General features: G+C 24.2%; 3 protein-coding genes across 3 annotated transcripts; 2 read left to right on the top strand and 1 right to left on the bottom strand.

Annotated features, from left to right (window-relative positions):
- Positions 1 to 1,848: 1,848 nt before the first annotated feature.
- Positions 1,849 to 6,255, top strand: PCHAS_0402700 (HAD superfamily protein, putative; the record flags this gene model as incomplete). The annotated part of the gene is made up of 5 exons (XM_016799954.1): positions 1,849 to 1,850; positions 2,115 to 5,256; positions 5,382 to 5,482; positions 5,572 to 5,650; positions 6,178 to 6,255. Coding segments are annotated over 5 exons (3,402 nt in total).
- An 828-nt stretch (positions 6,256 to 7,083) lies between these two features.
- On the bottom strand, positions 7,084 to 7,664 carry PCHAS_0402800 (DNA-directed RNA polymerases I, II, and III subunit RPABC2, putative; the record flags this gene model as incomplete). Its single annotated transcript, XM_016799955.1, has 2 exons — positions 7,084 to 7,541; position 7,664. Coding segments are annotated over 2 exons (459 nt in total).
- Positions 7,665 to 9,929: 2,265 nt separating this feature from the next.
- On the top strand, positions 9,930 to 12,645 carry PCHAS_0402900 (palmitoyltransferase DHHC1, putative; the record flags this gene model as incomplete). Its single annotated transcript, XM_016799956.1, has 8 exons — positions 9,930 to 11,219; positions 11,308 to 11,381; positions 11,554 to 11,594; positions 11,812 to 11,927; positions 12,018 to 12,145; positions 12,247 to 12,327; positions 12,427 to 12,490; positions 12,604 to 12,645. 8 exons carry the CDS (start codon positions 9,930 to 9,932, stop codon positions 12,643 to 12,645), a joined length of 1,836 nt encoding a protein of 611 aa, XP_016653261.1.
- Positions 12,646 to 13,400: the final 755 nt, after the last annotated feature.

The raw sequence follows: 13,400 nt of genomic DNA on the forward strand, positions 1-13,400 counted from the left end.
ATCAATTTTTTTATAACAATTCTTACACCTTTTAATATGATTTAATTTATTTATTTAATTATTTTTTTTATTACAATGTCTTTGATATATGTTATAAACCCATATATAATAAATATCATACCGAAAAATAAATTGAAATGAGAAAAAATAAGCTCCATTTATTCGGCCAAACTTAGTATTAATAAATTACCATTTTCTATCTTAAGAAAAATTATAATAAAATATATTTATATAGATAAGGATATAATACAAAATCCATTCCTTGCGTGGAAGCATCATAACTTCGATTTAATCAAGCTACCACACGCAATGATAAAAAGAAATTATAGATATAAAAATAGTATCTCATTTGTTTGTAAATAATCTATAATGACTAATATAACTCTATAAAGGCACATATCCTAACCATTTATAGGTTTCACATAAATATATTCCTGTATATATCCACATTAATTCTATAGGCTAATTTCTTTTCTTTTTCTATTTTTATAATCTATCGTAAACTATGCTTTATTTTTTCTAAACTATAAAGAACCAACAGTTGGTAGGCAAAACCTTTTCTATACCATAGTTGAAATAAATAGTGACATAAAATTAATAAAAAGGAACACACCAAAACCGGAAAAAGAATAGATAAGTATTGATGATAAATAGGGTTGGTCATAGTGGTTAATATTTTATAAAAGAGAAATAAAAACATATTATATACATAAAAGAACGATACACACATTTTAACTCGTATGATTTATTCATCCCAATATACTATCTTTACACATAAATGCATTATAATATACCTGTTCACTAACATATATACCTCATATTATATTTTGTTCGTATTTAATTTCATATATATGAATTTTTTTTAATTTTTTTTATATATTTCGTTTTCATTTATTTTAAAACTCGTAATTTAGATAAGTACAGTATGTTTTATTATTATTATTTTTTTTAAATTGTAAATATTTTTCTATTTATTTAAATTGAATATATATTTTCCCCACTAATAATTTTATCCCCGTACCTGAAGTTATATATAATATGCGCTATACACATAATTATTTTTATTTTCATATATATTTGATTTAATCTTTTCGCCTTTTAAATATTATATGCTATATATAATATAAATAAATATATATAAATATATATAATGTAATTATTTTACGATTGTATAATAATTAAATATACAATTTTTATATATTTTTATCCCATACATGTATAACATTTTATAAACTGATAAGTACACGCCGATTATTATCGTTTCGCATTTCTTTTTTTTATTATTACTAATATATATAAACACAATCTCTATTAATTTATAGCTACGTCATTTTTATTTTAGTAAATTTATTTTCACACACTATATGGTTATTATTATTTAACCGTTTTTCATTTTTTTTTAATTTTTGTATTTATACCTAACTAAAATATATATTGAACAATTTTAATTCCACACATATCAATATGTATTATAGTATAAAAATTAAAAAATATATTAAAATACAACGAATGAAATCAAATGGCAATTATTCGTTATCTATGTGGAAAAATGAATTCAAATACTAAAATTAAGAAATATTAAATAGAGGGAAAAATAAATAAATCGAATAATAATACAATACCCAACTTTATAAAATAAACAAACGTGGGACAAAATATAATACAAAAAATATCCAACGTTAAAGAAAAACATTTTATGTGAAATAATAACGACCCACTGTATTCTCGTATATTTATATACGTACAACCACAACCATATTTATTTTCCCAAACCTTTAAAACAAACTATCACATTATATTTATTCCAATTTACTGTGTTATGTGCGAATTAAAAAATCAAGGAACAAAATGTAAGAAAGAAAAAAAGTATAACAAAATATGACACCACATTTACATTTACATACAATGTTTTTTTGTTATATATCCTAAATGTATATCAAAATTATCCACTTCTCTACTACACCCATATATGACTCTGCATATGTTATCATGCACTCCCTTCTTTACTTAACCTTTCCATGCGCATTATCTCGAAGCAGTTTTGAGCATGGCTGTTTGCCTTTTTCTAATCACATCATGTTCATCAATTTACATCAATTTACATCGATTTGCAGGTGGGGAAAAATAGTCAGCAGTGTTTCCAACGCCCTTGATTTCAACCAGGCCACGCTAAGCGGCTGCATTGATATTATATGCATCGAATCCGAAATAGAGTCGCAAATAAAAAATGATAAACAAATAAACTTAATATATAAATCAACGCCGTTTCATGTAAGATTTGGCAAAACAAAACTACTAAGGTCCAAAGAAAAAATAGTTAATATATTAGTTAATGGGAAAAGTACAAACTTGCATATGAAATTAGGTAGTGCAGGGGAAGCCTATTTTGTTGAAAAGACATATGAAGATGTAGAAGAAGATTTAGAAACATCTCCTTTATCATCACCTAGATTTGAATATGATGATGCATTTTTCGAAAATAATATTGATAGTTGTAGTATATATGGATCATCAATTAATAACATTCGAAGTGATAAAGAAGAATATGAATTTGATGAGGATGAAGAGAATGAACAAGTTCTATTAAACAATTATCAAAATAAAAATAATCCAATCTCTGATAAATATAATCGTCATGAGGATCTATCAAAAAAAAAAACAATACCTATTCTAGAAAGAAGAGTAAACAGTGATAATGAACGAATAACTCGAAATTCTACACGAAATCGTAGAAATAGTAAAGCTTCATATACAAATGATAATACAAAATCAAACAGAAAAATAAGTGAAACGAAAAATGATATAAAACATCATGATTCAATTGATAAGTCATCTATAAAAGATAAACCATCTATAAAAGACAAACCATCTATATCTAAAGAGAGTAGTGAAATAAAAAAAAAATCATTAGCTAGTAATAATGAAGAACCAATTAAAAATGAAAATTCTGATGTATTATATAATCTTAAATCATATCAAAATCTTAAAAATAAAAATTCAAATAAAATAGAAAACGAATTTGATGAAAAAAATATTAATTCTGAATGGTCATGGTCTTGGGGAAGACTACCCCATTTAAAAGTTCCAAATCCCCCATCTGATAATGGTAGTGCTATTTCATCATCAAATAAAAAAAAAAAAAAAAATAGAAGTGTTGCTCCTAGTAATAAATTTAGTTTAGATAATAATAAAAATAAAGAATTCAAAAATGATCATCATTTACCAATCCCTAATGATATAATCGGTAGAAAAAGAAATTTCAGTGAATGCTATATTAAAAAAACCGATAACCATACTGAAATTAAAAAATATTCTTTAGCATATATAAATAAAGAAAATATGAATCAACTCAAAGATAAAAATATTAATCTTATTGCAAAAGATTTAAAAGATTCAAAAAATAAAAATATAACTAAAGACACACTTAGTAATGCCAATAAAAATGTCGACAAAAAAATTGATCCCGTTAAAAATATTAAAAATAATGCACAAAACAATTTGGAAATACAACGAACTAGCCAATCAAAACAGACACGACCTCTATCTGCTAATTATAATACAAAATCGAGTGGAGAAAAAAGAGAATCAAATCGTAGTCTTCATTCAAAAGGTTACAATTTTCCAAAAGATCCATTAAAAGAGGAAAATAAAAATAAAGATATTTTAGATGATATGAGAAAAAAAAAAAATAGTTCCAATGGAAATATTATGAATCCTAGTATTCAAAAACAATCATCAAAAAATATGTTTGAATCAAAAGTTATAAAAACAAAAGAAGAACGAAAATTTTCAAAAAATAATAAAGAAAAAATACAAAATAATCCTCATGGAGGTATTTCAGATGATTATATAGATGAAGAAATCAAATCAAATTGTGATAATAATTATTATGATCAATCTATTGATGATACACAAGAAAATGGTTTTGATGATGATATACAAAATAGAATAGAATGTAGTTTATGTGGACATCTATTATTAAATCAAAATATAGATAGTGAACATAATGAATATAATATTGAAATTCATAATAAAAATATTTTCGAAGCTAATATTGTTACATATGATCAAATTGATAGAAATTCTAATTTATGGTATCATCCATCTCTTGTTTTCCGATTTGATAAAAAGGATCCATACTATCCATCAAGGGTTGCTTTACCATTATTAGCATCATGGGTTGTTTTTAATCAACCTCTTTCTATTCTTGCTGTTGAAAAGTTATTAAATAGTTCTCTTAACTTAATTGAAATGAAAGATAAAAGTTGGAGAAACTGGTTTGGAGTCTCAAATGTTGAAAACAATAATCAACTTAAAGATAATAACACAAAAACTCCAAAAAAAAATACTTCGAATAATACACCAACTAATAAAAAAGATCAAAAAAGAAAAACTGTTCCTAATTTAGAATATAATCCAAATACTTATCCTGAAAAAAACACATCTATCACATCCACACCAAAGAATAAACTCTCTACATCCCAACCTCATAACAGTTTCAATAATAACGGTAGAGAAAGTAAAAATTCAGGGCTAAATATACCACGCAATTCTACCAATACCATCAACTTACGAAACTCAAGCATTTCAAACGATAACAACTTTTTTAATTTCAACGATAGTCATATTAAAAGAAGTGCCCAAGGCTCATTGTATAGCAAAAATGATGACTCGAAACGAAGTACTAGACATAAAGATGATAAAATAAAAGTACGTTATAGAAAATCATTACGACCAACATCAGAACAACTTCAATCATTAAATTTAAAAGAAGGTGCAAATACTATTACATTTTTAGTAACATCCTCTTTACAAGGTACAAAAAGTATTAACGGTACTATATATCTCTGGAAAAAAAATGCAAAAATTGTTATTTCTGATGTTGATGGAACTATAACTAGATCTAATGTGCTAGGTCATATAATGCCAATTGTTGGAAAAGATTGGTCACATGATGGTGTCTCTCAATTGTTTAATAAAATACATAATAATGGTTATCATATTTTATATTTAACTGCTCGAGCTATTGGTCAAGCGGACTCTACTAGAGAGTACTTATTTCGATTCAAAAGAAATGATAATAAACTTCCTGATGGTCCTCTAATTTTAAGTCCTGATAGACTTTTCCCATCTTTCAAAAGAGAAGTTATTGATAAAAAGCCATACATTTTCAAAATAGCTGCATTACGTGATATTAGAAATTTATTCCCTTCCCATCATAATCCATTTTATGCCGCCTTCGGAAATACGGAAAGCGTAAGCATTTCAAACACCCAAATTGTTCCTCTCTTTAATCCGCATACTTAACAATTTGATAATCAATCTGCTCAACCTACTAACCCTTCCTATTGACAATTCTCTAAATTTTCTTTCCTATTCAGGACCATCGAGCTTACATATCTGTCGGCGTCCCAGAGGCAAAGGTTTTTATAATTGATAACAACGGAATAGTGCACCACGTCAATTCGACCTACGCCAAAACGTAAGAAAATGCAAACAAATGTTGTAATCTCTAGCAAACTCTATTTTGTGCGTTCACACATTTATATATTTCCCAAACCCAATTAATAGGTACGAAACGATGAGCGAAATAACGGAGTACATGTTTCCAAGCATCAAGTGCGACAAGAAAAGGGAAGATGATGACCAAGTAAGAATGGAAAACAGCTTATAAAATTTTATTTTATTACTTCTAATTTTCTAGATATCTTATTTCTCAAATATATGCTCAAATCGTTTTATCGTATTTTTTGTTTTTTCTTCAACCAAATTTCTGTATGCACATTATTTCAAACTCATGCGAGCATACTCCATATGTGCATACACTATTTTATTAACCTCAAAAAAATATATACACATTTCTAGCCTTATTCTATTCCTTATTTTTTAACTCTTATAACTATGAACTATTTACATTTTCTCATAATCCTATTAACTTCGAGTTTTTCTACATGGCTAGCTGCCATCATTTTTTATTTTACTCTTCCCCTTTTATTACGACGAAAAAATATATATATATACATGCATACATTTAAATGGTGAACAACATGAGCATATACTCATATAAGTACCACGCTTGACGTAAATATAAATACCATTCGTAGTGTTGCGAACGGATATATTGTTATATACATGTGTAAATTATTTTAAATATTTTTTTTTTTTTTTTTTTTTTAGTACAACTCTTTTCAATACTGGAAAATGAACAGCCTAACATACTATGAAAAATACATGGATATAAGTGACAGCAGTTGATATGATCTTATTATATATTCATTTTATTTATGTTAATATATATTCATTTCATTTATGTTAATATATATTCCCCTTTTTTAATAATTTGCTTTTTTATATCCCTATTTTATGATATATTCCTAGAAATGCTTATACCTTTTTTTAGTTTTTGAATTTGCACACACCCCTGTGCATATATTCTATGTAAGCATTACACGTTTAACCTTTTCAAGTCTTTATAAATATTTTTTGTTGTATTCATTTTTCTATTCTTTAAAATATATCAACGCAAATAGCGTTTAAAACTGTGTGCAATTATCTCACACTGATGGTGTTCACACACATATATATATGTTTATTTATTTAAATCGTTTAATTTTTTTCATGCAAAATTTAATTCACACTGCACTTTCCATATAAGCCTGCATTATATGTGTTGCTTTTTTTTTAAAACTCCTACCTTATTTAATATCAAACACGAATACTAAAAATGTGTACCTTAACGTAATACCTCTTTTGTTTAAAGCGTTGGAATAGTTGTAAATGAATAAAAAGACAAGCCATAAAAAAAATAAAATAAAATAAATAACCAACTTAAATGTACATACAATGCATACTTAAGTTTTACTATCATACTAATTTATACCTATTGTATTATCTGATTATGCATTTATAAATATGATAACATAGATTATCTTTGTATGTAGGTCATTTAAATTGAAATCAAAAAGGGGTTAAGTCAATGCATTTTGTGGATAGCCAAATTTGTAGCAACCTTACAAAATTGTAGAAACAACAAAACAAAATAGTTTATCATAATAAATATTAACATAAAAAAAAAAAATAATATTAATCTATGATAAGCTCATCCAATCGCCAATCTTCATAACTACCATTTGGTAAATACCTTCTCAAAATGAATGGAATAGATTTATTATATAATTCTCTTTCTGCTATTACTAATGGATCATTGTTTAAATAATTATCATAATCACTTTTGCCATTTGATTTATCATTTTGTGTTTCAATTGGTATAGTTAACGGAGCATTTAAACTTATTTGTAATGCTCTTGTTCCTATTATTCTTGCCTTTTCATATTTAGTTAAATATGGGCTTGTTATTCTTATATTTTCTTCATTCCCTTCACAATTCTCATAATCATATTTTTCTTTTTTTATTTGATTATCTGCTATAATGTCTATATCGTTTTCATAATTTTCCCCTTCGTCACTGTCAACTCCTTGCCCAAACTCATCCCCCATAAAGTCGTCCTCATCATTTCCGTAGTTATCATTATATAAGTCCACTGCATAGGTCAAAAAGGTAAACAAATGAATAAGCAAATCGAGTAAACAAACGAACCAAACGAACCAAACGAATAAGAAACGATAAAGCACGGCATGAACAGGTATAGGCAAATAGTATTACTCTTTAATCAGGGCTAAAAAAATTTATACAAATCCAATATGTTTTTTTCTCAAGTTAAACTTGTAAATATTTAATACTCCTTTCGTTGTAAATCCAAATTTTTTTTCATAGCCAAATTTATTTAGTATAACCAGCAAAAATATATATACTATATATCACATCAAAATATAAATGACAAAATAATTAACCTCATATATAATATTTTACATTATTTTTTTAAATTTATAATGAATATATTTTATCCTATACAAAAAAAATATAATTATTCCCTTTTTCTTATTTATTTTATTTTATTATATTTCGCTTTTTCAAATTTTAATTGAATATTTATTTTTTTCTCAAAATCAATGCCCCCTATCCTTTTTTATACCTTCATACAATAAACCGTAATATATTGTATGCGCATGTATATACAATAATATAGTGTTTACTTCCAAAATTTGCATAATATTTATCAACAACATTTATAATAATTTTTAACTATATTATACATTTTAAAGGGACATAAAAAATATAAAAATACATATTGGAAATAAAGTAAAATATATTATATGCAAAACGAATAAATAGGAGAATATACCGATTATGGGAGGAAAAAAATTATTTTTAATTTTAACTTATTTCAATTTGCCACGCCGTGACAATCGTAAGGAATGCTGGAAAATTTATAAATAATTATCATTCCCTTTTTTGCCACTTCTTATAAAGGTATTACATAATTGAAAACATGGGATGTAGCAAAATTGAGAATGCATTATGAACACTGGTTAATCATAATAATAATTATGTAGCCTTATAAAGTATATAACATAAAATATGCATATTATAAATATAACAATCCTTTCTTTCTATATTATTTGGTTTCATATAATATAAAAATTTGCTACAATAGCAACCATAGTATTGAAAAAGAACATCCTATTTATTATTAAACTTTATTTTTTATATTATAATTTTTATAATAAGACTAACATATGCACATAAGTTTGCTTACACTCATCAATTAATTCCACAACATTAACTCTTAATATTCCATTTTTGTCTATCTATTATAAAATATATATTTTATTTAAAATAAAAAAACAAATGATTATCAAAATAAATAATATAATTCCCAAAAACATTTTAACCATAAACATAAATTTTTTTTGTCTTACTTTTATAAATAGCTATAATAATAATTTTTTTTTTTTTTTTTTTTTATTTTTTATAAATTTTGTAAAAAAGAAATAAAAAAATATATTATAAATGTCTAAAGCATACAATAACTCTTACACATTCCCCTTCCCTTTTTTGTCACTATTTCGTATAATATATTAAAATTATGTTTTAAAAAGTAACAGTAAAAAAATATATATGCATTTTACAAGTCTTTATATACTCCAAACATTTCACTTTAATTTTTTTTATTTTCTTATTTTCCATCCATAATCCATAAATTGTAAAATAACAAATGGAAAGAGTTACATTCAAAAAGAATGATAGGAGAATATTCCTTTAAAAAAATTAAAATTAAAATAACCGTAAAAAAATGAAATACATTTATGGTTTTATTATTGTATTGGCAATGTGTTAAAAATATATAAACTAATTCTTCTTAAATAAACAAATTACATATTCATAGTATATGTGTATAAATATTCATTTACACATTTTAAATTTATGTAACGTATTTCCATATGTGCAAAACAAATTTATATTTTTTTTAATACCCCAATTTGTATAAAACTTAAAAAATAAAAAAATAACATTATATGTTTATTAAAACCGTCTTACACACATTTAAGAACGGTAAAAAAAATAGGAAAAAAATTAACTAGCATATCAATTATTTTACACTTAGGATTTTAAATATATTCATTTCTTATATTTTATGAATATTGTTTTAAAACTCATAAAATAATTTATAAAGTCCACATAAATTATTCAAATATATCCATATATTTTTATAAAAAAATATTTTATTAACCATCATAAGGATATGTTTCTTTTCCTCACCATACTAAAGTAACACCATTCTATTCCATTTCTCACTACAACAATGTCCTACTATTTTTTATTAAATAAAAAAAAGAAAAGAATACATATCCATATATAATTTTTATACTACACATAATAAATATTTCAGCGGGAAGTCTAAAATTGTCTTCTTGCTTGTTCATGTATTTTGTTCTAAATAGATGATACTAACCTATGCATATTTTACATATTCATTTATCTACATTGTTGAGCTCGTTTCTTTTTTGCAGTTTCAGAAATTTACAAAATGCAAGATGATAACGAAAGTATTGATGGAGATATTCTCGAAAAACAATATGAAATAATAAAATGTGCCAAAAATCAGGATTTTATAAAATTTCAAATATTAATACAACCGTATATTTTAAACAATGATATTGAAATGCTTAACACAATAAATATTATGCACTGGGCATGTTATTCTGGTTTTACAGAATTAGTGCAAAAATTGATTGCTCTAAATTGTGATATAGAAAAGGAAGATTTAGTAAATAGTGATACACCTATTTATTATGCAATTAAAAATAGTAATTATGAAATTGTATTATTATTAATAAAACATTATGGTAGTTCTATTCTTTTTCACAAAAATCGAAGGCAGATGAGTCCATTCTTAACAGCCATATCAGAATTTAACGAAGACAAAATATTAGAAGCTTTACACATTTTAGAATTTTTATATTTAAATGGAGTTAGCTTAGAAGAACAAAATGAATATGGGCAAACTGCTCTATTCTTAGGTGTAAAAAAAAATAACATAAGTATTTTACAATGGCTACTAAGTAAAAATGTTAATATAAATCATGTCGATTTTTATGGAAACACTATTTTACATATAGCTGTTCGTTATACTGATATAGATATATTAAGACTATTATGTGATTATGGATGTTTAAATCTAGTTTATTATTCTACTTTTGAAAATAATAATACTAATGTTTTCCAATTATGTATTAACAATAGATATTTTTTAGTATATATATTACTTAAAAAATGGTTATTACAAAATAAAATTTGTAAAGGATTAAAAATATGTAAAACTATTTATGCTTTTTATTTTTGGTTTTTTGCCTTATTAAATCTAATTGTTTATATTAATATAGCACACTCATTTTTACAAATACAAACACATCACAACAAATCTGTTATATGGATATCTTTATGGCTATTTCAACAACTCTTATGGTGTGTCTTATATTTTAAAAATCCTGGATTTTATAAAGAAAATAAATTTTTAACGAATAGAAATAAAAATAATTCAAATTACATGTATACTAGCGATTTTAAAAATCAAGCAGAATATCAATTAAATAATATAGAAAGAGAACTATTTCAAATAAATAAAAAATTATTACTAGCCAATAATCCATTAAATCCAATGTACAATGTAAATGAAAATGAAATATTAGAATATAATGATCAAATCATAAATTTGAGATATAGCAAATTGTCTTTATACTCTCAAGTATCACAAGAAAGAATCAATTCATTGGATGTTAACTACAGAAATGCCATATTATATAACCAAAACCCGAGGGTAATTCACACACATATATTTATATTGAGATTTGTCTATTCCCTTTAGCTAGCTCCTTGGTCATATATTTTTTTTTTTTTTTTTACAGAATGTGTGTGTCACATGCAATATTATCAAACCACCCCGAGTTCACCATTGCGCGGATTGCTTCCATTGCGTTGTGTATAAAAATGAAGAAAATTAAAATAGCATCTTTAAGTCTTTATGTCAATGTTTTATTCGTTTTAAGCTGTGTTAATATTTTTGTCAAATTTTATTGCCTGTTCATATTTTTTCAGCACTTTTCTTAATATTTTATTGCTCATTCATATTTTTTATTACTTTTCCCTTTTAGTCATCAAGACCATCACTGTGTGTGGGTAGACAATTGCATAGGTAATTTATAAGCATATGCATATATAAGCATGCCGAATTCGCTTTAATTTTTTCAATTGCGCGTTCTCATAATTGTTTATACATTTTTAGTTATATCTTTTAATTGAGCATATGCATTAAGAGCTGCCACAGTATAGTTGTTTGACATATGCAATTATGTTGGCTTATATTTATACATGTGCACACACATTTTAATTTATATGTTCTTTCTTTGCAGGAATAAACAACCAACGATCTTTTTACTTTTTCATACTTTCCGCCTTTATTTTATTATTATTCAATTATTATTACGTATTCCTATATTTCAAATTGTTTCATACTACCATAAATTATGTAAGTAAATATAATTATTATAAATCTTATTCTCGTTTTTTCCACAATTTTATTCATAATATTATATATTTTTTATTATTTTCATTTCAGGCATTTGGCTTACTAGTTATACTATGCAATTTTATTAATATAACATTATTTGCATTTATAACTTACTTATTTGTGCGTAACACAAAAACGATATTAACAAATGTAACTTTTTACGAGCACTTCAAAAGGTATTACACAAAAAAGTTATATTACACCCCTACATATGACTAATTCAATAAAGAAAGACATAATTTATTTTCTTCTATTTTATGATTTATTCTTTTTTTAGACCAACCCACATAACAGACAAATACAATACCGAATTAGAGTGCTGGGAATTTCAAAATTTAAATTTCAAAAAAATTGTCAAGTAAGATTTAATTAAAAAAGCTTATGCATTTTATTTCTCATAAATTATGTAGTACATACATTCCATAATTTTACATATTTAATTACCTAATTATAACAGAAATGTATACAATTTTTGGACATTAAATTATGATGAGCCCTATTTAAGATATGATAAGAAAATAGTAATGCCAATTTTTATTTTTGCACACAAAATACCTGCACAGTCATGTAAATTTATACCTTTTTAAGAATTTTTTACATTTTTCACATTTTACACATTTACTTTTTTTTTCAGGAAAATGGAATTTATTATGCTCTAGTTCCAGATAGCGTATAAGAAATTAGTCGATCTTATTACAAATTCTATTTTCATTTTAAACACTTGTCAAACCATAAACAAAATGGAAATATAACAAAATAACAATACTACAATAGTTATAGCATACCACTGTCTTGTGAATTTTTTAAAATGATTATTCAAAAATTACAATATTTAATATATACACATTTTTCATTGCGTTTAAAATTATTCAAACAATCAGACCTACCCCAAATTTAATAATTTTTTTTACATTAAATATTTACATATACACATGAATGGTATAACGTACTATTCTATGGCAGTATATACTTATGATTTTTTTTTTGTTTATCCTTTTCTTTCTCTTTTTCGCTATCCTTTATGTTTAATTATGTATTTTTTTTTAATTATAAAATTCAATTTTGTAATATTCGTTTTAATAATAGCGAGTATAAAAAATGATATAACTACAAGCCCTTTTTTTATTTTAAAAATATAGAAATTAACAATTTTTTGCGACTTGGGTTTTATATAAAGACTTTTAATATATACAAAATATTTATTCTTACATAAATTTACACACGCAAACAATAAAATACATACTACATAATAATTTGTATTTATATTAAAAAGACATTGTTTCATTTTATTTGTATTTATTATTTCCATATATTTTAACAATTGAATTACTTTTTTAAATACATAATTAAAGAAGAACAAAACGGAGAAAACTTTATATACATATAAAAAAATATATGCATAAATATATAAGTATTTTATTTTTTATATTA

The sequence above is a fragment of the Plasmodium chabaudi genome (assembly GCF_900002335.3).
Source record: "Plasmodium chabaudi chabaudi strain AS genome assembly, chromosome: 4".
NCBI lineage: Eukaryota > Apicomplexa > Aconoidasida > Haemosporida > Plasmodiidae > Plasmodium > Plasmodium chabaudi.